Genomic DNA, 25,095 nt, shown 5'->3' on the forward strand with positions numbered 1-25,095 from the left:
TTTTACACCACTAGAGGGTGTTAGTTCACATATTTCATATAGATAACACTGTGCTCGTGCACGTGAAGTAATCTGGGAGCAGACACTGATTGGCTAGACTGCAAGTCTGTCAAAAGAACTGAAAAAGGGGCAGTTTGCAGAGGCTTAGATACAAGATAATCACAGAGGTTAAAAGTATATTATTATAACTGGGTTGGTTATGGAAAACTGGGAAATGGGTAATAAAGGGATTATCTATCTTTTAAAACAATAAAAATTCTGGTGTAGACTGTCCCTTTAAAATGTCCTGCTCTGCAAAGCACAAGCTAATTGCACAATATAACAAATATATTTTAATGATAATTTGTTCAATAAATAATTAAAAATGTTAATATTAGCCTAATATAGCCAGGTTTTTGGTAAAATCAGCGAAGAGGTGCACACACTAAAAAAGTCATGGGGGAGAATACTGCAGCCAGTAGCTACATTCAGTGAAAACTATACTCGGACTGGAATAGCAAAGTTTCTGTGTAATAATATTACCTTGTATCTAAGCATCTTTTGACAGCCCCCTGATTGACTGTGACAATTTAAAATCTATTGAGTTGCATTTAGTACTGTGTTGTGCTAACTCTTAACCCTTTAAGGACACAGCTTTCAGTTTGCTCAATTGTTTTATGACGGAAAAATTCCGTCATATGTCCTTAAGAGGTTAAATAACTTCCCGGGCTGAACACATTGTTATCGTTATGGCCCACATGAACTATCAGTCTCCTGTTGTGAAAAGCAAATGCAAAAGCATGTGATTAAGAGGCTGTCAATAGAGCCTTTGCAACAGGCAGACATTTAGAGGTTTAAGTGTTATAAAGTATATTAATCTAACAATGTTGGTTGTGCAAAGCTGGGGAATGGATAGTAAAGGCACTATCTATCTTTTTAAACAATAACAATTTTTGTGTAGACTGTCTCTTTAAAGTGTAATCTTTATGCACTAAATACTGATTGATGACACAGTTAAATATTATAAGTTGCAAAGCATATTTTTGAGATTTGGTCATGTGACATTCATTAACTGCTATACCATTTAGAAGGGTAATAACTAGAAAATAACCACAATTCCCATAAGGGAATATTTGTTTGAATTACAATTTCTTGGGGGAAGGGGGGAAGTAAAATTGCAACTGTACAGAATATAGGCTTAACGAAACATATTACAAAGCTTTTAAATAAATAAATAAATAAATAAATATATATATATATATATATATATATATATATATATATATATATATATTATATATACTCACACATGATCTATTCCTTGACTAGAAAATTAAAGGGACACTCAAGCCAAATTAAACTTTCATGATTCAGATAGAGCATTCAGTTTTAAGAAATTTTCCAATTTACTTAATTGCATGGAATGGTGGGATGGCAAATTTAAATAAATTTTGAAATTTCACAAAAAAAAAATCTGCTCCTTTTTAAAATTCAGAGTAAACACTATCACATTGTGTCTTTTTATTATGTGCTTCTTGATTACTGTATTTAATGATCCTTTAAACCAGGAGTCGACAAATCTGCTAGTAAGAATATTTAGTAGCCAGATATACTTTTAGGAGCCAGACAGGGTTATCTGTATATAGATTTATTATTATCATCATCATCATTTATTTGAAGAGCGCCAAGATCTATGAAGAATAACCCAAAAAGTTAGGAGCCAGAGTAAAAATTCTAGGACCCAGTGGCTCTCAGACTCCTGGGTTAGTCGAGCCCTGCTTTAAACTGTCTTCGTTCTCTATTTATCTTGTAGATTACAGGTCAGCTTTCCCCTCGGCTGTTCCGGAAGCTTCCACCTCGACTGTGTGTGTCTCTGCGCAACATTGTAGATGAGGAATTTTTGCAGGCAGGGTAATTATTTGCATGCTATATATTTTGAAAATACTATTTATAATGTATTAGACAACTATATTTAATATTACATGGCCATAACTTTTTCTTAGAGTTAATACATTTAGTGCAATGCTCTGTTAATGTTAAAGTGAAGGTCAATTTTGATGAATTAGTGCCCGGTTTTTAATAAATCTATTAAAAACAAGGGCACTTTAATTAATCAAAAATGACATTTCACTTGTTTTCTTCAAAAACGTACCTTTTAATCCTGGCATCCGCTCCAGCACTTCCTCTGCCCGTCGCAAGCCATCTTCGGGGGTCCAAAATGACGAATCCGGCTTCCTCCAATCACGGCGTTGCATCAGGCCAAGATTCCCCCGGGGGAGAAGCCGTGATTGGAGGAAGCCGGATTCGTCATTTCTGACGTCGCAGAGGCTTCCGACGGCCGGGGGAATCGCTGGAGTGACTGCCAAGATTAAAAGGTACGTTTTTGAAGAAAACTAGTGAAATGTCAATTTTGATGAATTAAAGTGCCCCTGTTTTTAATAGGTTTAATAAAAACCGGGCACTAATTCATCAAAATTAACATTCACTTTAAGCACAATATAGTGTTGAGATTACTCCAAGTTCATTATATATAATACTGTGTTGCCACATAATTATCAGTAGTCCATGGTTGTCGTCAAAAAAGAAAGTCTGAGAAGCATTGAAGTACTGAATAAACCTACTGCTTTACCACTTCTTAAAGGGCCAAAAGAGTCGAAAAATGACATGCTCTAATTTGTGCATGTAAAGTTTTGACCGTTATGGCCCTTTTAATTAGTTGTATTTAATCTAGTATTGTCTTCTCTTGTCTCCTTTCCTGCTGTTTTTTTTTCTCCACGTTAATCATTCAAATACCTACAAGAGTCTCTCTTGCTATCTTCCTTTTTTTTTTTTTATAACAATATTTTTACTTGCCTATTTGCTTGTGTTTTTCACTTTAATTACACCATACTGCTGTCTTCCCTTCTTACTCCCAATTCTCCCTTTAGTCACATCTTCCTGGGTTTCTCCAAGTGTGGCCGATTCGTACTGTCCTACACCAGCCACGTCCTGGATGATGATTTCTCCTTCTACACTTATCACCTCTACTGGTGGCAATTCCACGTACACAGCAAGCTGCGGCTGGTGCGTTTGTATACTTGCCCTTGCTAATAACCCCATCTACCTCTTTTTACTATTGTTATTCCCCCTTCTACTGTAACACCTCTTTCCCTTAGAAATTCCTACTTTTGTAGATGTCCGTTTTACCCCTTTTACTGTGCCAATTTCTGTTGTTCCCTCCGCATTTTACTCCTTGGTCATTTGTGCTACACGCTTTTAGTCTTGTCCCCTTTCTGGCATGACCATGACCATCTTTCATCCCCAGGTCTTGTCATGCACATATTCTCCTTGTATTCCTTGATTAACATCCCCAAAATATACTATTGTCTTAAAGGTACGGCAGGTCCGCTTGTTCCAGGATGAGGAGATTTACAGTGACCTTTTCCTCACTGTTTGTGAGTGGCCAAGTGACAGTTCAAAAGTCATAGTATTTGGGTTCAAGTGAGTCCGATTTCTGCTGCACAACATTACACCAGCTTTCACTTCCTTCTATCCTTATATCTCGTTCCAGCTGTGTAACCATACTTTTCGTTGTAATGTTACTTTTACTTTCTTTCTTGTCTCTTTCCCTAGTACTTCAGGTAATGGGATGTTAATGAATATGATGAGTGATGAGAATCATCGTGATATTTATATTAGCATTGTGTCTGCCCCAGCAACATCCCCCTGCCCAGACTGCCGAGAGTCACATACAGGTATGCATCTTTCTGCACAAACTGAAGCATCTTAAAGGGATGCTTTGAGAATACAATAAAAAAAGGTTACATTTTATGTAGCAAAACAGCTTTGCAGCATACTTTTTTTTTTTTTTTTTTTTTTTTTGTGTACCCCTTTTCTCTAATTTAATTATGAAAATTGAGGGCTTTCCAATTCCTGTAAGAAGTGAAAGTGCAGACATAAAGGGATAGTCTACTTTTTTAGATAGATAACACCTTTACTACCCATTCCCCAGCCTTGCATAACCATCATTGTTTTATTAATATACTCTCTAACCTCTAAGCTTGCCTGTTTCTAAGTCCCTGCAGAGACTGCCTCTTATCTCAGTGCTTTTTACAATCTTGCATTTTAGCCAATCAGTGCTGGTTCTTGTATAACCATTATCATTCTCCACAAGAGTGAGTACAAAGTTATCTATATGGTACATTAACTAGCACTGCCTGGCTGTTGTGCAAGATTTATAAAGCTAAAAAAAATCCAATGAAATAAGGGGCGACGTGCAGGGGCTTATAAACAGACAAACTTAGTGGTTATAAAGTATATTAATATAACTATGTTGGTTATGCAAAGCCGGGGGAATTGTCATTAAAGGCATTGTTTGTCATTTTAGACATTTAAAAAATATCAAGTAGACTGTCCCTTTAAAGGGACAGTAAAGTCAAAATTAACCTTAGAAGTTTTATAGATAGAGCATGACATTTTAAACAACTTACCAATTGATTTGTTATCTTGTTTACGTTATTCTTATGGTATCCTCTGTTGAACAGCATTCCAAGGTATGCTCAGGAGCAGTAATGCACTACTGGGCTTGCTGCTGATTTGGTGGCTGCATATATATGTCTCTCTTCATTGTTTCACCCAATGTGTTCAGTTAGCCCCCCAGTAGTGCATTGCTGCCTTTTCAACAAAGGATACCAAGAGAATGAAGCAAATTTGATAACATAAGTAAATTTAAAAGTTTAAAGTTGTATGCTCTATCTGTATCATGAAATAAATAAAAAAATAGTTTAATGTCCTTATAACACTGCTATATTTCACAGTCATTGCGCACTCTGGCTACCCATTTTATAACTGTCCATAAACAGAAACCTAGGTTACAACATGTGATGTCCATTGTCTGCACTAAAACTTTACAATTATTATTTTTTTTTCTTTCAATATTTATTCAACTCATATAATTTTAGACATACAGCTGCATATTATTTGTAGGATAATCTTTGTTTTAAATACATCATGCTGTGTAGAATTTTGAAGTGTTTAAAGCAGGGGTATCAAGCTGATTGTATCCGTGGGCCACTGGCCAAGTGTTCTTCTCCCATGGGTGCCACTTGAATAGAGTGAGTTCTCTGACACTGGATATACGAGAAACTGGAAGTGACATTTACCCAAGTAGTAGTGCATGATGGGAGTTGTAGTACACAATAGACATACACAGTGTATATTTGTCTTGTGAGTGCCAAGCGAAGTGATCATTATAGAACTGAATAAAAAGTGACATTTATCCAAGCAGTGCATATTGGGAGTCTACACTGGACAGTGCATGCTTGTCTTTTATAGTTATCTTGTGAGTGCCTATGAAGAACATAAACTTGTTAAACCTCTTTGAACCCTGAAAAATGTATGATGAATAATTTACCTAAAAATCAAGGGAGGGCCAGATTAAACTATATTGAGGGCCGAATATGGCCCCAGGGCCGGTACTTTCAGACTACTGGTTTAAAGGTATAGAAAATAACATACTGAAATTCCATACATAAATAAACCTTTCTAACAAAGTAACATCCTAGCGTTGTAAAAAACGAAATGTGCGTATTCTAAGTACATTAAAATCATACTGTTATAATGCTCAAGTAGTGCCCTGCTGCAGAGTCCGATTCGCCCTTCCAAAAAGCAGTTGTCTGCCAGTCTCCGAATTTTAACTAATAAAAGTTTACTTCCTCATTAGCCAAATAACACTCCCCAAAGCAGCCTAAAAATCAGTTTTTTCACCCCCACTGTTTTGTTCAAATGTGGTGGAATCTCACCCCTCCTCACCGTTTAATTAGCCACTAATTGTATTTGACTCTTACTGATAAGCAAAACCGCTACAGCTCCTGCTCTTAAAGGGACAGTATACACCAATTTTATAACTGCATGTAATAGACGTTACTATAAAGAATAATGTGCATAGATACTCATCTAAAAATCCAGCATAAAACCTTTTAAAAACTTACTTGGAAGCTCCCAATTTAGCAGTGTTAAAAAGGTGAGGCTGGGACATCCACTGAAATGGGCTGGAAAGCAAAAAAATGCAGACACTCCCCTGCATATGAAAAGACCCTTTACACAAACAGGAGCAAACTGTAGTAGGTAGACAGCAGTCTACTTATAAAACTTTGGGGCTTGATTAGGAGTCTGAAAATCAGCACAATGTTATTTTTAAATAAGCGGAACTATTCATTTTTACAAAAAATCTGTATGGGCTATATAAATGGATCATCTACAAAACATTTATGCAACTAGTGTATAATGTCCCTTTTAAATGCAGTAAAGAAAAGAGCTCAGGTTTTTAGAATGGCACGGCTAGATTAAAAATTTACAGCTCAACCAAATAATGTTCATCTAAAATATTGCTTCGCACCATGACCTGATTTTAACACATGTAAAGTTTACAATCACTTTAACCCCTTAACGACCAACGACGTATGGGGTACGTCCTGCAAAAAAATGCAGTTAATGACCAAGGACGTACCCCGTACGTCGTTGGTCTTTGAAAGCCCTGGAAGCGATCCTGATCGCTTCCAGCCGATTTCATGTTATTGCAGTGATGCCTCGATATTGAGGCATCCTGCAATAACAGTTTTGAGCAGTCCGATGCAGAGAGAGCCACTCTGTGGCCCTCTCTGCATCGGCCATTGATCGCAGTATTCGTTGGTGGGTGGGAGCTTACCAAGGGAGGCGGGTGGGCGGCGATCAATGGAGGAGGGGGGCAGGATCGCGCGTGGGGTGCGTGCCAGAATGCGCGCGCGTGCACGAGGGTGGGTGCGCACGTGTGCGGGTGGGAACCCTACACTATGGAACATGGAGGAGATATAAGTGGGAGAGACTCAGTGGGATATATAAATAAAATTAGTAATCTGGGAGAGGGTTGGGGGTTGTGGGTTGTGGGGGGGCAGCTACACTACAGAAAATAGTTTTTTTTTTTAAATAAAAATTAACCAAAACGTTTTTAATTTGAAACTGGGTACTGGCAGACAGCTGCCAGTACCCAATATGGCGCTCAATAAGGCAGGGGGGGGGGTTAGAGAGCTGTTTGAGGGGGGGGGATCAGGGAGGTTGGGGGCTAAGGGGGGATCCTACATAGCAGCATATGTAAATATGCTCAAAAAAAATAAAAATAAAAATAAAAGATAGCTTTGATTTTAGTACTGGCAGACTTTCTGCCAGTACTTAAGATGGCGGGGACAATTGTGGGTTTGGGGATGGAAGAGAGCTGTTTGGGAGGGATCAGGGGGTGTGATGTGTCAGGTGGGAGGCTGATCTCTACACTAAAGCTAAAATTAACCCTGCAAACTCCCTACAAGCTACCTAATTAACCCCTTCACTGCTAGCCATAATACTCGTGTGATGCGCAGCGGCATTTAGCGGCCTTCTAATTACCAAAAAGCAACGCCAAAGCCATATATGTCTGCTATTTCTGAACAAAGGGGATCCCAGAGAAGCATTTACAACCATTTGTGCCATAATTGCACAAGCTGTTTGTAAATAATTTCAGTGAGAAACCTAAAATTGTGAAATTTTTTTTTTTTTTTTTTAATTTGATCGCATTTGGCGGTGAAATGGTGGCATGAAATATACCAAAATTGGCCTAGATCAATACTTGGGGCTGTCTACTACACTACACTAAAGCTAAAATTATCCCTAAAAGTTCCCTACATGCTCCATAATTAACCCCTTCACTGCTGGCCATAATACACGTGTAGTGCGCAGTGGCATTTAGCAGCCTTCTAATTACTAAAAAGCAACACCAAAGTCATATATGTCTGCTATTTCTGAACAAAGGGGATCCCAGAGAAGAATTTACAACCATTTGTGCCATAATTGCAGAAGCTGTTTGTAAATAATTTCAGTGAGAAACCAAAAGTTTGTGAAAAAATTAGTAAAAAAGTGAACAATTTTTTGTATTTAATCGCATTTGGCAGTGAAATGGTGGCATGAAATATACCAAAATGGGCCTAGATGAATACTTTGGGATGTCTACTAAAAAAAATATATACATGTCAATGGATATTCAGAGATTCCTGAAAGATATTAGTGTTCTAATGTAACTAGCGCTAATTTTGAAAAATAATGGTTTGGAAATAGCAAAGTGCTACTTGTACTTATTGCCCTATAACTTACAAAAAAAGCAAAGAACATGTAAACATTGGGTATTTCTAAACTCAGGACAAAATGTAGAAACTATTTAGCACGGGTGTTTTTTGGTGGTTGTAGATGTGTAACAGATTTTGGGGGTCAAAGTTAGAAAAAGTGTGTTTTTTTTCATTTTTTTCCTCATATTTTTATTTTTTTTTTATAGTAAATTATAAGATATGATGAAAATAATGGTATCTTTAGAAAGTCCATTTAATGGCGAGAAAAACGGTATATAATATGTGTGGGTACAGTAAATGAGTAAGAGGAAAATTACAGCTAAACACAAACACCGCAGAAATGTAAAAATAGCCTTGGTCCCAAACGGACAGAAAATGGAAAAGTGCTGTGGTCATTAAGGGGTTAAAGGGCCAGAATAGTTGAAATATGACATGCTCTAATTAGTCTAGACTGTTATTTAAAAAATTTCAACCTTGCACTACTGTGTGTTTATTCCCCCAAAGAGGTTAAACACACAGTAGAATTACTGCTTGGGACTCGCAGAGCACTACTGATCCTGAGCGGAAAAACACTGCTAAACCAATCAACAGTGCAATCGAATAATTCAGATATGAAATAAGTGCTGCTGACTGGATCAAGCTTCATTTTCCGCTCCGGTACAGCAGTGTTCTGCATGTTCCAAGCAGTACTTCTACTGTTTGTTTAAAGGTACAGTAAACAACCTTGTAATTACAAGACATTTCTGTATTTAAAGGGACAGTCAACACCAGAATTTGTGTTTAAAAAGAAAGATAATACCTTTATTACCCATTCCCCAGTTTTGCATATCCAACACAGTTATAATAATACACATTTTACCTCTGTAATTATCTTGTATCTAAGCCTCTGCTGACTACCCCCTTATTTCAGTTCTTTTGACAGACATGCAGTTTAGCCAATCAGTGCTCACTCCTAGGTCACTTTACGTGCATGAGCTCAATTATCTATATGAAACATGTTAACTAATGCCCTCTAGTGGTCAAAATGTATTCAGATTAGAGGCAGTCTTCAAGGTCTAAGAAATTAGCATATGAACCTCCAAGGTTTAGCTTTCAACTAAGAATACCAAGAGAACGAAGCAAAATTTGTAATTAAAGTAAATTGGGAAGTTGTTTAAAATTGCATGCCCTATTTAAATCATGAGAGGTTTTTTTGGACTTGACTGTCCCTTAAACGTTTTGCCATCCTTTTTATTGCAGTTATTTTTCAATAGCCAAACACCACCCACCATTTGTCTTATTTATAGGAATCAATCTGTGCCTTAGTTCAAAGATGTCAAGGCTAGTCACTGTCATAAAGTAAATATTTAGCAGTTATCAGCTAAAGCTAATTAGGGAAACCTATATAGCATAGTTAACCTTGAGAAGCCAGCAGGGAGCATTTCAAGTTGAGAATTGGAAATCGCTAAATTAGATGGAAATAGTGCAAAATAAATAATGAAAATATATTGCAAAGTTGTTTCATTATTCATAGCAAAACATTTCGAGCACTATTTAGCGCTTACGCTAGAGTGCTAATTGCGCTAGAAGTAAACTTTTTGTACGACTTGGGTTGCGCTCGTATTATGAGTTGAAAGTAGTTAGCGCTCCTTCGCTAACCTGACACATGAAAACAGCTTCTAGCGCAATTAGAATATCACGCGTGCGATAACCTATTCTCCCCATAAAAGTAAATGGAGAAAAAAAGTGGAAAAAAAACCCTTCTACTAACCTGTACTCATTCACATATTCGCTAACCCGACCACGTATTGAAATGTGCGCTGACCCAACATTAATATTTCACATTCCAATGTTCTTCATATAGAAGAATGTCCTATTTATTCATAAATACATATTTCTACATATATCTGATGGGATTTTGATACAATAGATATATACAGATATACCGTGTGTGTGTGTGTGTGTGTGTGTGTGTATATGTATGTATATATATATATATATATATATATATATATATAATTATATGAATTTCTCTTTAGAAATACTTAGAACATAATCTGTGTACAAACTATTGCTAAATCCCGATATCTTTTGCGTGTGAACATTTGCACTCCACTCATAATCTGGCCTTTTATATACAAATCTCAATGTGTTTACTGTCACTTTTAACCCCATTATTTTTTCTTTTTTTACTTATGGCCCTTTAATTATAGGTGTGTGCATCTAATTTTAAGGGAGGAAAAACATAATTTATGTAAGAACTTACCTGATAAATTAATTTCTTTCATATTAACAAGAGTCTATGAGCTAGTGACGTATGGGATATACATTCCTACCAGGAGGGGCAAAGTTTCCCAAACCTCAAAATGCCTATAAATACACCCCTCACCACACCCACAAATCAGTTTAACGCATAGCCAAGAAGTGGGGTGATAAGACAAAAAAAGTGCGAAAGCATAAAAAATAAGGAATTGGAATAATTGTGCTTTATACAAAAAAATTATAACCACCACAAAAAGGGTGGGCCTCATGGACTCTTGCTAATATGAAAGAAATGAATTTATCAGGTAAGTTCTTACATAAATTATGTTTTCTTTCATGTAATTAGCAAGAGTCCATGAGCTAGTGACGTATGGGATAATGAATACCCAAGATGTGGATCTTCCACGCAAGAGTCACTAGAGAGGGAGGGATAAAATAAAGACAGCCAATTCCGCTGAAAATAATCCACACCCAAAATAAAGTTTAAATCTTATAATGAAAAAAACTGAAATTATAAGCAGAAGAATCAAACTGAAACAGCTGCCTGAAGAACTTTTCTACCAAAAACTGCTTCAGAAGAAGAAAACACATCAAAATGGTAGAATTTAGTAAAAGTATGCAAAGAAGACCAAGTTGCTGCTTTGCAAATCTGATCAACTGAAGCTTCATTCCTAAACGCCCAGGAAGTAGAAACTGACCTAGTAGAATGAGCTGTGTAATCCTTTGAGGCGGAGTTTTACCCGACTCGACATAAGCATGATGAATTAAAGATTTCAACCAAGACGCCAAGGAAATGGCAGAGGCCTTCTGACCTTTCCTAGAACCGGAAAAGAAAACAAAAAGACTAGAACTCTTTCGGAAATTCTTAGTAGCTTCAACATAATATTTAAAAGCTCTAACTACATCCAAAGAATGCAATGATCTCTCCTTAGAATTCTTAGGATTAGGACATAATGAAGGAACCACAATTTCTCTACTAATGTTGTTAGAATTCACAACCTTAGGTAAAAATTTAAAAGAAGTTCGCAACACCGCCTTATCCTGATGAAAAATCAGAAAAGGAGACTCACAAGAAAGAGCAGATAATTCAGAAACTCTTCTAGCAGAAGAGATGGCCAAAAGAAACAAAACTTTCCAAGAAAGTAATTTAATGTCCAGTGAATAATGCATAGGTTCAAATGGAGGAGCTTGAAGAACCCCCAGAACCAAATTCAAACTCCAAGGAGGAGAAATTGACTTAATAACAGGTTTTATACGAACCAAAGCTTGTACAAAACAATGAATATCAGGAAGATTAGCAATCTTTCTGTGAAAAAGAACAGAAAGAGCAGAGATTTGTCCTTTCAAGGAACTTGCAGACAAACCTTTATCCAAACCATCCTGAAGAAACTGTAAAATTCTCGGAATTCTAAAAGAATGCCAGGAAAAATGATGAGAAAGACACCAAGAAATGTAAATCTTCCAGACTCGATAATATATCTTTCTAGATACAGATTTACGAGCCTGTAACATAGTATTAATCACAGAGTCAGAGAAACCTCTTTGACTGAGAATGAAGCGTTCAATCTCCATACCTTCAAATTTAAGGATTTGAGATCCTGATGGAAAAAAGGACCTTGTGACAGAAGGTCTGGTCTTAATGGAAGAGTCCACGGTTGGCAAGTGGCCATCCGGACAAGATCCGCATACCAAAACCTGTGAGGCCATGCTTGAGCCACCAGCAGAACAAACGAGCATTCCTTCAGAATCTTGGAAATTACTCTTGGAAGAAGAACTAGAGGTGGAAAGATATAGGCAGGATGATACTTCCAAGGAAGTGACAATGCATCCACTGCTTCCGCCTGAGGATCCCTGGATCTGGACAGATACCTGGGAAGCTTCTTGTTTAGATGAGAAGCCATCAAATCTATTTCTGGAAGTCCCCACATTTGAACAATCTGAAGAAATACCTCTGGGTGAAGAGACCATTCGCCCGGATGTAACGTTTGGCGACTGAGATAATCCGCTTCCCAATTGTCTATACCTGGGATATGAACCGCAGAAATTAGACAGGAGCTGGATTCCGCCCATACAAGTATTCAAGATACTTCTTTCATAGCCAGAGGACTGTGAGTCCCTCCTTGATGATTGATATATGCCACAGTTGTGACATTGTCCGTCTGAAAACAAATGAACGACTCTCTCTTTAGAAGAGGCCATGACTGAAGAACTCTGAAAATTGCACGGAGTTCCAAAATATTGATTGGTAATCTCACCTCCTGAGATTCCCAAACCCCTTGTGCTGTCAGAGACCCCCAAACAGCTCCCCAACCTGTCAGACTTGCATCTGTTGAAATCACAGTCCAGGTTGGAAGAACAAAAGAAGCCCCCTGAACTAAATGATGGTGATCTGTCCACCACGTCAGAGAGTGTCGTACAATCGGTTTTAAAGATATCAATTGAGATATCTTTGTATAATCCCTGCACCACTGGTTCAGCATACAAAGCTGAAGAGGTCGCATGTGAAAACGAGCAAAGGGGATTTCGTCCGATGCAGCAGTCATAAGACCTAGAATTTCCATGCATAAGGCTACCGAAGGGAATGATTGAGACTGAAGGTTTCGACAAGCTGAAACCAATTTTAGACGTCTCTTGTCTGTCAGAGACAGAGTCATGGACACTGAATCTATCTGGAAACCTAAAAAGGTTACCCTTGTCTGAGGAATCAATGAACTTTTCGGTAAATTGATCCTCCAACCATGATCTGCTAAATGTGAAGACTGAGCAAGTACCAAGATATCGTCCAAATAAGGAAATACCACAATACCCTGTTCTCTGATTACAGACAGAAGGGCACCGAGAACCTTTGTAAAAATTCTTGGAGCTGTTGCTAGGCCAAACGGCAGAGCCACAAACTGGTAATGCTTGTCTAGGAAAGAGAATCTCAGAAACTGATAGTGATCTGGATGAATCGGAATATGCATCCTGTAAATCTATTGTGGACATATAATGCCCTTGCTGAACAAAAGGCAGAATAGTCCTTATAGTTACCATTTTGAATGTTGGTATCCTTTCATAATGATTCAATATTTTTAAATCCAGAACTGGTCTGAAGGAATTCTCCTTCTTTGGTACAATGAAGAGATTTGAGTAAAACCCCAGCCCCTGTTCCAGAACTGGAACTGGCATAATCACTCCAGCCAACTCTAGATCTGAAACACATCTCAGAAATGCTTGAGCCTTCGCTGGATTTACTGGGACACGGGAAAGAAAAAATCTTCTTGCAGGAGGCCTATTCTGTACCCTTCTGAAACAATGTTCTGAATCCAAAGATTGTGAATTGAATTGATCCAAATTTCTTTGAAAAAAACGTAATCTGCCCCCTACCAGCTGGGCTGGAATGAGGGCCGCACCTTCATGTGGACTTGGGAGCTGGCTTTGGCTTTCTAAAAAGGCTTGGATTTATTCCAGACTGGAGATGGTTTCCAAACTGATACCGCTCCTGTAGGGGAAGGATCAGGCTTTTGTTCCTTATTGTGACGAAAGGAACGAAAACTATTATTAGACCTAAATTTACCTTTAGATTTTTTTTATCCTGTGGTAAAAAAGTTCCTTTCCCTCCAGTAACAGTTGAAATAATAGAATCCAACTGTGAACCAAATAATTTATTACCCTGGAAAGAAAGGGAAAGTAAAGTTGACTTAGAAGACATATCAGCATTCCAAGTTTTAAGCCATAAAGCTCTTCTAGCTAAAATGGCTAGAGACATATACCTGACATCAACCCTAATGATGTCAAAGATGGCATCACAAATAAAATTATTAGCATGTTGAAGAAGATTAACAATGCTATGAGAATTATGATCTGTTACTTGTTGCGCTAAAGCTTCTAACCAAAAAGTTGAAGCTGCAGCAACATCCGCTAAAGATATAGCAGGTCTAAGAAGATTACCTGAACATAAGTAAGCTTTTCTTAGAAAGGATTCAATTTTCCTATCTAAAGGATCCTTAAAGGAAGTACTATCTGCTGTAGGAATAGTAGTACGCTTAGCAAGAGTAGAGATAGCCCCATCAACCTTAGGGATTTTGTCCCAAAACTCTAATCTGTCAGATGGCACAGGATATAATTGCTTAAAACGTTTAGGAGTAAATGAATTACCCAAATTATTCCATTCCCTGGAGATTACTTCAGAAATAGCATCAGGGACAGGAAAAACTTCTGGAATAACTACAGGAGATTTAAAAACCTTATTTAAACGTTTAGATTTAGTATCAAGAGGACCAGAATCCTCTATTTCTAATGCAATTAAGACTTCTTTAAGCAAAGAACGAATAAATTCCATTTTGAACAAATATGAAGATTTATCAGCATCAACCTCTGAAACAGAATCCTCTGAACCAGAGGAATCATTATCAGAATGATAATGTTCATTTAAAAATTCATCTGAAAAATGAGAAGTTTTAAAAGACCTTTTACGTTTACTAGAAGGAGGGATAACAGACATAGCCTTCTTAATGGATTTAGAAACAAAATCTCTTATGTTAACAGGAACACTCTGAGTATTAGATGTTGATGGAACAGCAACAGGTAATGTAACATTACTAAAGGAAATATTATCTGCATTAACAAGTTTGTCATGACATTCATTACAAACAACAGCTGGAGGAACAGATACCATAAGTTTACAGCAAATACACTTAACTTTGGTAGATCCAGCATCAGGCAGCGATTTTCCAGAAGTATCTTCTGACTCAGGGTCAATCTGGGACATCTTGCAATATGTAATAGAAAAAACAACATATAAAGCAAAATTGGTCAAATTCCTTAAATGACAGTTTCAGGAATGGGAAAAAATGCCAGTGAAACAAGCTTCTAGCAACCAGAAGCAATAAACAAAGAGACTTAAAATAATGTGGAGACAATAATGACGCCCATATTTTTTAGCGCCAAAAAAGATGCCCACATTATTTGGCGCCTAAATGCTTTTGGCGCCAAAAATGACGCCACATCCGGTAACGCCGACACCTTTGGCGCAAAAAAACGTCAAAAATGACGCAACTTCCGGTGACAAGTATGACGCCGGAAATAGCAAAGAAATTTTTTTGCGCCAAGAATGACGCAATAAAATGAAGCATTTTCAGCCCCCGCGAGCCTAACAGCCCACAGGGAAAAAAGTCAAATTTTAAGGTAAGAAAAAAATTGATTATTCAAATGCATTATCCCAAATAATGAAACTGACTGTCTGAAATAAGGAATATTGAACATCCTGAATCAAGGCAAATAAATGTTTAAATACAAATATTTAGAACTTTATATAAAAGTGCCCAACCATAGCTTAGAGTGTCACAAAAATAAGACTTACTTACCCCAGGACACTCATCTACATGTAGTAGAAAGCCAAACCAGTACTGAAACGAGAATCAGTAGAGGTAATGGTATATATAAGAGTATATCGTCGATCTGAAAAGGGAGGTAAGAGATGAATCTCTACGACCGATAACAGAGAACCTATGAAATAGACCCCGTAGAAGGAGATCATTGAATTCAAATAGGCAATACTCTCTTCACATCCCTCTGACATTCACTGCACGCTGAGAGGAAAACCGGGCTCCTACCTGCTGCGGAGCGCATATTAACGTAGAATCTAGCACAAACTTACTTCACCACCTCTACGGGAGGCAAAGTTTGTAAAACTGATTTGTGGGTGTGGTGAGGGGTGTATTTATAGGCATTTTGAGGTTTGGGAAACTTTGCCCCTCCTGGTAGGAATGTATATCCCATACGTCACTAGCTCATGGACTCTTGCTAATTACATGAAAGAAAAGAACATTTTCTCATTCTTTCTGTAGCAGTGTCCCCTAATGATCTATACTTTTCCTGCAGAAACATTCTGTATGCTACAATTTATACCTAAATATGTATCCCCCCCCTGCACTTTATTACAGAAAGTAGTCTAGAGCAGTGTCCTCATACCATTTTTTAAAATGTAATTGTAGGTTCAACGTATATTTCCACAGTATTATTCCAGAATACTTATGATCGCCTTATTCCTAGGTCCCTGTCTGCTGCACAGTTTTATGCTTCACACAAAATATCAGGTGGTCTACCCGTTTCCCACTTTTCAACCTGCATTCCAGCTCAAGAAAGACCATGTTGTTCTGCTAAACACAAGCTACTCCCTTGTGGCTTGCGCTGTGTCTGTGCATTCAGCAGGTAAGTCCGTTACCTATTTGCCTTTTTCCAAACGTTTTTCTCACAATTATTTTATCGTAAATGGTTTTTTTTGTTTTGTTTTTTTTAAGGAAATTCTGAACCTACTCAGATTCTTTACAGCAAACGAGGCACCCATCCAACACCCTCTAGCTGCTTTTCTTCATCCAGCCCTTGTAATTCTGTCAGCCGCTCCCCTCTTCCATCTGACAGTTGCTCCATTACTCCTCCTGGGACTCCCCCTGCAGTTACCCGTGCCAGGGAATTTGTGGCTGGTATTTTTCGTCGTGCCAGAGAAGCTTCAGGGATTGACACCCAAGATGGTGGTGAGAAACCTGGACCAAGTAGGGAAAGTCCCCCTCATCCAACAGTTCCAGACTCCCCAACATGGCATCACCCTTCTGGTGAGACACCAGTAAGGCTCAGTAACTCTTCCGAGGAGCCTAGCTACGTCAACTATACACGCCTCCGTTATGTTTTGGGAGAGGTAACAGAAGCTGACCAGGAAAGTGGTGAGTGGGAAAATTTAAAAATCAGCTTAAAAAGTTAATTAAACCCCCATACAATGTTTTTAAGGAAAGAAAACCGGCTGGTGCTATGCATTATTTTGCCTTATTTTTCAGTAAAATAAAGCTGCGAAAATTATACTTGTTCCACTCTCCCCAGAGAGGCTGGACATACTTAAAAGGTCATTAAGGGACACTGAACCCAAATTTTTTCTTCATGATTCAGATAGAGCATGAAATTTTAAGCAACGTTCTAATTTACTCCTATTATCAATTTTTCTTCATTCTCTTGCTATCTTTATTTTAAAAGCAGGAATGTAAATCTTAGCAGCCAGACCATTTAAGGTTCAGCACCATGGATAGCGCTTGCTTATTGGAGGCTTACATTTACCCACCAATAAACTAGCATTAAACCCAGGTTCTCAACCAAAAATGGGCCGGCTTCTGTGCATCACATTCCTGATTTTTAAATAAAGATAGCAAGAGAACGAAGAAAATTTGATAATAGGAGTAAATTAGAAAGTTGCTTAAAATTGCATGCTCTATCTGAATCATGAAAGAAAAAAATTGGGTTCAGTGTCCCCTTTAACACGTTGAGATTATGTGTAGTAAGAACTTTGCAATATAGTTTCATTATTTATTTATTTTGTCACTTTTTTGTAATTTTGCTCTAAAGAAGGGCTTTCCAATTAGTCTTTCTAAGTAATGGGCATTGTCACGTTAAAACCTAGGTTTTACTTATCGAATCTTATTCTGCTGAGGACTATTTGGGACAGTTTGAAATGTAGCATTGTTAGAGAATTAAAACACTGTTACTTTCAGTGCTATATTTCATACAGGCATTGTTTGCACACTTTCTGTCCCTAATCATCTTCGGGATAATAGATTAGATAAGGGAAACCAAGGTTTCAACATGGCAGAGCTCATTACTTACTTGAACTAAAATGGTAATACTTATTGCTTCAGTATTTAAATCAATATAATTAAAAATACATATTATTCTCTGGCTAATATTTGCTTTTAATACTAGATATTATGTCCCTCTAAGTATGGTGAAATTGTATTTCAGCATTGGATGTTTCTTTCATTTAGATCAGTTAAATGATTTGAAACCCAGAAATGTTCTTTTGTGATTCTTTCAGACACATCATACAATGTAAAAAAAAAGTTTCCAGTTTACTTCTATTATCAAATTTACTTCCTCCCCATGTTATTTTTAGTTGAAGAGATGCCTATTAAGTGTCTGGAGCATTACATGACAGGAAATAGTGCTGCCATCTAGTGTTCTTGCATATCGAGAACATTCTTGCAAAACTGCTGCCATATAGTGCTCTAGACCCGTGCCTGCTTTTCAATAAAAGATAGCAAGAGAACAAAGAAATTGATAATAGAAGTAAATTAGAAAGCTGTTTAAAATTACATGCTCTAACTGAATCGGGAAAGAAACATTTTGGGTTTCATGTCCCTTTTTAATGAAGTTAGTGAAGGAAATATCTGTTAAATCAGAAGTAATATCTTTGACAAAACAGTTATGGCCAATGAGGATCAGCGTCTTAATGCATTTTTTTTTTATCTCTGCAGAGTACGGCGATGATAAGATATCACTTCCCTTCCTTGTTACAGATCTGAAAGGACAGCAACTAAAGCCCATGAAGGAAAGGGTATCATTCCAGGTGCTACATATTATTATTTTTATTATTTTCTTCTTCCTGTGCTGTACTATATTCATTCACTCATTTCATTTTTTTCCCTTCTCTCTCCTTTTACTCTTAATTAATTTTTTTTAAATGATCTCCTTCTGTGGACAACCCATTGATATCTATTTCCTTTTGCTTTCATAGGGACAACACCTCGTTGTGGAGCAGCTGACTTTGGATTTTGAATATGTGATAAATGAGGTAATCCGGCATGACGCCTCATGGTCTCGGCAATTCTGCTCTTTCAGTGACTACGATATTGTCATCCTCGAGGTGAGTTGTGCCTTTTGTTTTGTTTTCTCCTCCTCCTCACTCTATCTCATCTTTTTAATTTCACAAACCTTTCATTCTTTTCTTGTTTAGATGTGTCCCGATACCAATCAGGTGATAATAAACATTGGACTACTACTGCTTGCTTTTCCAGCCCCACAGGATGAGGGTCAGGCAAGGTCAGTATGACTGTTTGTGGAAGTTGTTATAACTTTTGTTACTTTTTGTATTTCCCTCTATACGAATGAGACTATGAAGTAGAAATGTTTTCCCCTTATATGAATGCCCAAAAGTATTAATAGTACTTTAATAACATTTTTAACATCTAATTCTTGTCATGGAAGGTTTCTTATGTATGCCTTCCCCATCCACTTCCTCCTGTGCATGCTTCATGTATGATTTGAGATGCTGGACAGACAGCTTCAACAGGAGTGTGCACTTATAAGAAGTGTATGGGTCAGGCTCAAATCAGCCTTGGGGAGCTAGTGGAGACTTCCAGGACACAGATTATACTGTAACAACTTTTATAAAAGCAAACACTGTTTATGACATAGGAGAAATAGAAAACAACAGAGGGGCGCCTCATGTGTAGTATTATCTTGATGATGACATATGAAAATACAACAGAATAGCCAAATGAGTACTCACATACTCCAGGAGCACACTTTATGTGCTGGTAGGGGCAGGCTGTAGATTTATGTGGGTGTGACAGTTCAGGGATACTTCCAATGCTGTGGTGCTGCAACAAGTGTGATAAAGCAGACAAAGAGAACTATATGTGCAGACCATTAAAGATGAAACATAGGTGTGTGCTTTATAGTAAAAAGTGGGTACTCGCGTTTCATCTTTAATGGTCTGCATATATAGTGCTCTTTGTCTGCTTTATCACACTTGTTGCAGCACCACAGCATTGGAAGTATCCCTGAACGGGTGAGCTGTCACACCCACATAAATCTACAGCCTGCCCCTACCACCACATAAGTGTGCTCCTGGAGTATGTGAGTACTCATTTGGCTATTCTGTTGTATTTTCATATGTCATCATCCAGATAATACTACACATGAGTCGCCCCTCTGTTGTTTTCTATTTCTCCTAGCTCTTACCTGGATCATCCGGTGAAGAGGAGGCAGCCACCATCAGCTATCAGTTTATTTTATAAAAAAAGACATTTTCTTTTCTATTGATTTCAAAAGAGACTTATACAAAGATAACCATATATTGATATATCTCTCCTTTAACAAGATAACATTGGTCTGTTTAAATTGGTCTGTTTAAATTGTAAATTGCCTTTGTGGGTTATTACTGACCACCATCTAATTGTATACTATTTTGTGCCCCCCTCCACTGTGATTTTATCACGTATTAGATTACTGTTTATGACATCGAGCATATGGAAAACAAGTATTCATATGAGGGGTTAAACATTTATTTTTCCTGTCCCTTTAAGTTCTCAAAAGATCAGTATTACTGACTACAAGTATGAAATCCAGAATGTTTCTCATAAAATAAAAATGAACTTTTTTTTTATTTCTTCAGACCAAAAACTTATCATACCAGCCTGAAAGTTGCATGGGATCTGCACACAGGGATCTTTAGAACGCTTAGTGTTGGTGACCTCACTGAGGTTAAAGGGCAAACAAGGTGAGTAATGCAGACCTCCTTTTTTTTTTTTTCCATAGAGCACAGTGAGAAACAGGTTCTGCTTGGATTGTTTGGATACTTTTGATTTATAATCGCCCTCGGTTTTAAGGGCAGGTAGATTGCAATACCATCCATTTGTCCTGCACCCTGTAATGCTTGTGGGATACTCCTCTATCAGACCAAACTCAGCCAGTAGTCTTGTTATCCCGGCGTCGAGCCGGAAAGATAGGGAATATCCCAGAGCAGAGAAAGTAAGATGAGGTAGGTGACACTCACCACAGGCAGGTCAGTCCCCAGTGACAACGGCAGAACTGTCCAAGGCAAACCAGAATTGTCAGGCAGCCAGGATTCGGCAACAGTAAAGTAGTCCAAGGGCACACCACTAGAATGGTCAGGCAGGCAGGATTTGGCAACAGAAAAGCAGTCCAAGGACACACCACTAGAATGGTCAGGCAGGCAGGATTTGGCAACAGTAAAGCAGTCCAGCAATTATAGGTTAAAGAGGCAGAGCCGTCAGACAGGCAAAGTTCAGCCTCAAATATCAATCCCGCAATTATAGGGTTAAGAGGCAGAGTAGTCAGACAGGCAAAGTTTAGCATCAAATATCAATCCAGCAATTATAGGGTAAAGACAGGTAGAGTAGTCAGCAGACAGGTTCAGCAACAGTGATATTTAGGTATATAGGACGATCTTTGCATGTAATGAGTCTATCTCATATATTAGTTTCATCTTTTAAGTTGCATTAGTGAAATAAATGAACTTTTGCACGATATTCAAATTTTTCGAGTTTCACCTGTATGGTAGATATGAATAGCACCAGAACAAGCCCATCTGCCATGTTGGCCCTTTTATGCTATGAGTTACGTCGGACTTTAGGCCAACCTCATGTCCCCTGCCACCTCCTTCTATGCTAGTTAACCCCTTTAGGACCGGGCATTTCAGACAAAAACTTCCCCAAAAGACCAAAGCATTTTTAGCATTTTTACCATCACTATATATAAACAGAAATAGAGCCTTTTTTATATCCTATATTATAAAAGACAAGTGTTTGTCTGAAGCCGTCATGCGCAGTACAGACAAACACTTGGCCTTATATTCTATTCTCGCGCACCTCGGCATAGCTGACAGCTGTTGAGCTGACAGATTGTACCTCGCACGCGTACCCTCACCGCACACCTCGGCATAGCTGACAGCTGACCGCGCACCCTCACCGCGCGCACCCTCACCGCACACATCGGCAACAGATTGTAGCGCACCCTCGCAACCACTTAGCCTATCCCAACACACACTTACTTGGCAGAACGCGCACGCAAACAAAGCCTCAGCGCGAGCTACCAAAGTCGCGTGACTAGCAGTTGAAAGCGTCGCGAGGCATAACAGGGAGAGAGAGAGAGAGTGAGAGAGACAGGGGAGAGAGTGAGAGAGACAGGGGAGAGAGTGAGAGAGAGACAGGGGAGAGAGTGAGAGAGAGACAGGGGAGAGAGTGAGAGAGAGACAGGGGAGAGAGTGAGAGAAAGACAGGGGAGAGAGTGAGAGAAAGACAGGGGAGAGAGTGAGAGAGAGACAGGGGAGAGAGTGAGAGAGAGAGACAGGGGAGAGAGAGTGAGAGAGAGAGACAGGGGAGAGAGTGAGAGAGAGAGACAGGGGAGAGAGTGAGAGAGAGAGACAGGGGAGAGAGTGAGAGAGAGAGACAGGGGAGAGAGTGAGAGAGAGAGACAGGGGAGAGAGTGAGAGAGAGAGACAGGGGAGAGAGTGAGAGAGAGAGACAGGGGAGAGAGTGAGAGAGAGAGACAGGGGAGAGAGTGAGAGAGAGAGACAGGGGAGAGAGTGAGAGAGAGAGACAGGGGAGAGAGAGTGAGAGAGAGAGACAGGGGAGAGAGAGTGAGAGAGAGAGACAGGGGAGAGAGAGTGAGAGAGAGAGACAGGGGAGAGAGAGTGAGAGAGAGAGACAGGGGAGAGAGAGTGAGAGAGAGAGACAGGGGAGAGAGAGTGAGAGAGAGAGACAGGGGAGAGAGAGTGAGAGAGAGAGACAGGGGAGAGAGAGTGAGAGAGAGAGACAGGGGAGAGAGAGTGAGAGAGAGAGACAGGGGAGAGAGAGTGAGAGAGAGAGACAGGGGAGAGAGAGTGAGAGAGAGAGTGAGAGAGAGAGACAGGGGAGAGAGAGTGAGAGAGAGAGACAGGGGAGAGAGAGTGAGAGAGAGAGACAGGGGAGAGAGAGTGAGAGAGAGAGACAGGGGAGAGAGAGTGAGAGAGAGAGACAGGGGAGAGAGAGTGAGAGAGAGAGACAGGGGAGAGAGAGTGAGAGAGAGAGACAGGGGAGAGAGAGTGAGAGAGAGAGACAGGGGAGAGAGAGTGAGAGAGAGAGACAGGGGAGAGAGAGTGAGAGAGAGAGACAGGGGAGAGAGAGTGAGAGAGAGAGACAGGGGAGAGAGAGTGAGAGAGAGAGACAGGGGAGAGAGAGTGAGAGAGAGAGACAGGGGAGAGAGAGTGAGAGAGAGAGACAGGGGAGAGAGAGTGAGAGAGAGAGACAGGGGAGAGAGAGTGAGAGAGAGAGACAGGGGAGAGAGAGTGAGAGAGAGAGACAGGGGAGAGAGAGTGAGAGAGAGAGACAGGGGAGAGAGAGTGAGAGAGAGAGACAGGGGAGAGAGAGTGAGAGAGAGAGACAGGGGAGAGAGAGTGAGAGAGAGAGACAGGGGAGAGAGAGTGAGAGAGAGAGACAGGGGAGAGAGAGTGAGAGAGAGAGACAGGGGAGAGAGAGTGAGAGAGAGAGACAGGGGAGAGAGAGTGAGAGAGAGAGACAGGGGAGTGAGTGACGGGGGAGTGAGTGACGGGGGAGTGAGTGACGGGGGAGTGAGTGACGGGGGAGGGGGGAGGTTTAGAGAGCTGTTTTGGGGGGGGGGTAGAGATCATGAAGGTTGGGAGGTAAGGGGGGTACGGAGTGGCCCTCTCTGCATCAGTAGCTGCAATTCTATTTCTGCAGTGCCCCACTCGTGGGGCATGCAGAAGTAGCGCAATCTCACTATTTTTAGCGAAGTCCAGGACTGCAGCAACGTACAGGGTGCGCTGGTCCTTAAGGACATAACGACCAGCGTTGTACAGGGTATGGCGCTGGTCGTTAAGAGGCTGCTCCGGAGCTTATGTGCTTTATAACACCTTGCAGTCTTTTTTTGCTACATCAAATGCCTCATAAGCTTTGTGTACCCCGCAACTAATTGCAACTCATTTTCTTGCCAACTAGGAGCCACACAAGACTGCAGCCCAACTCACTCTTTTGAACACCATTTTATGCCAATTATGAGCCACATCTGACCAATTTGAGTGACATACATAAAACTCCTGATCCTGCAACCCATATGTCAGACCGCAGATTGGATCTGTGATCGCACAGCTTCTCTATCAGTTTCATACCCACAACAGCCTCCTGTCCCTACGGTCTTTGTCAGAAATCATATCCCTGGACCTATAGACCCTTACAATATTATCCACTAGGCCAGTGATGGGGAACCTTCGCACTTGAGATGTTTCAGAACTACATTTCCCATGATGCTCGACTGGACTTCAGAGTGTCTCGGCATCATGGGAAATGTAGTTTTGAAAATCTTGAGTGCCAAAGTTTGGCATTACTGCCCTAGGCTTTTCAGTTTGTCTACTGCCTCTTTCACTCTTCACAGTATTTTAATTTCTTTCCTAAGACATGGCAAGTCCACAACATCATTCCAATTACTAGTAGGATATTCACTCCTGGACAGCAGGAGGAGGCGAAGAGCACCACAGCAGAGCTGTTAAGTGTCACTTCCCTTACCCATAACCCCCAGTGATTCTTTGTGCCTCTGTCAATGGAGGATGTGAAGTTGGTGTCTGAAGATATTTATTCCATTTTTGGGTACTTTTCCCTGCAAGCAAGGATTTAGGTTTAGCTATGTCCATATCAATCTCTTGAGTAAGAGTAGTGGTGACTTTTGATCAGTTAGAAAGTGGTGAGGTGGTCCTTGCTTTGTTTTCTAACATATTGCTGCCCTTGGTTTAGAAAGCCAGAGTTGCTTACTCTGTTCTTTCTTTTTCTACAGGTCTCTGATAGGAGTATGTGTCCTTTCACACCTTGTGTGCTGTATTCCTGCCCGACAGATGAAATATGCAGGTAAGTGCTTTTTGTCTTCTAGGTACTGGTAACTTACATTTTTCAGGTTTTGTTTAAAAAAAAGAAAAATATGTAACAAAAAAGACTGCATTTTTATTGGGACATTTTAATCCTTGGTTAAGGGTTTATTTGGCCAGAGTGCAGGCACGTTTGTATGTGAGGTAGGGTTGCTACTTCAGCCATGTTTTCCTGGACTCTTATGTGTTACACATGCTGCAGTGAGGTACATGTATTGTGCTGTTCATCAGCACTATTCATGTGATGTCTAGAGGCACAATACATGTTCTGCCCTGCTTACCCTGCAGCATGCGTAACTCATAAGTGTC

At 39.5% G+C, this 25,095-nt stretch overlaps 1 protein-coding gene across 2 annotated transcripts in view; it reads left to right on the top strand.

The window, feature by feature from the left end:
• Window positions 1-25,095, top strand: part of DCAF15 (DDB1 and CUL4 associated factor 15) — a 51,890-nt gene that overhangs the window by 20,703 nt on the left and 6,092 nt on the right. For both annotated transcript variants that reach the window (XM_053718168.1, XM_053718167.1), the window contains exons 2-11: window positions 1,793-1,890; window positions 2,907-3,042; window positions 3,353-3,459; window positions 3,592-3,713; window positions 16,362-16,520; window positions 16,610-17,029; window positions 18,605-18,696; window positions 18,865-18,993; window positions 19,084-19,169; window positions 20,527-20,631. In XM_053718168.1, the coding sequence (XP_053574143.1) occupies window positions 1,793-1,890; window positions 2,907-3,042; window positions 3,353-3,459; window positions 3,592-3,713; window positions 16,362-16,520; window positions 16,610-17,029; window positions 18,605-18,696; window positions 18,865-18,993; window positions 19,084-19,169; window positions 20,527-20,631 (1,454 nt within the window). The remainder of the gene's footprint in view (window positions 1-1,792; window positions 1,891-2,906; window positions 3,043-3,352; window positions 3,460-3,591; window positions 3,714-16,361; window positions 16,521-16,609; window positions 17,030-18,604; window positions 18,697-18,864; window positions 18,994-19,083; window positions 19,170-20,526; window positions 20,632-25,095) is intronic.

This window comes from Bombina bombina, chromosome 6, assembly GCF_027579735.1.
Source record: "Bombina bombina isolate aBomBom1 chromosome 6, aBomBom1.pri, whole genome shotgun sequence".
Taxonomy (NCBI): domain Eukaryota; kingdom Metazoa; phylum Chordata; class Amphibia; order Anura; family Bombinatoridae; genus Bombina; species Bombina bombina.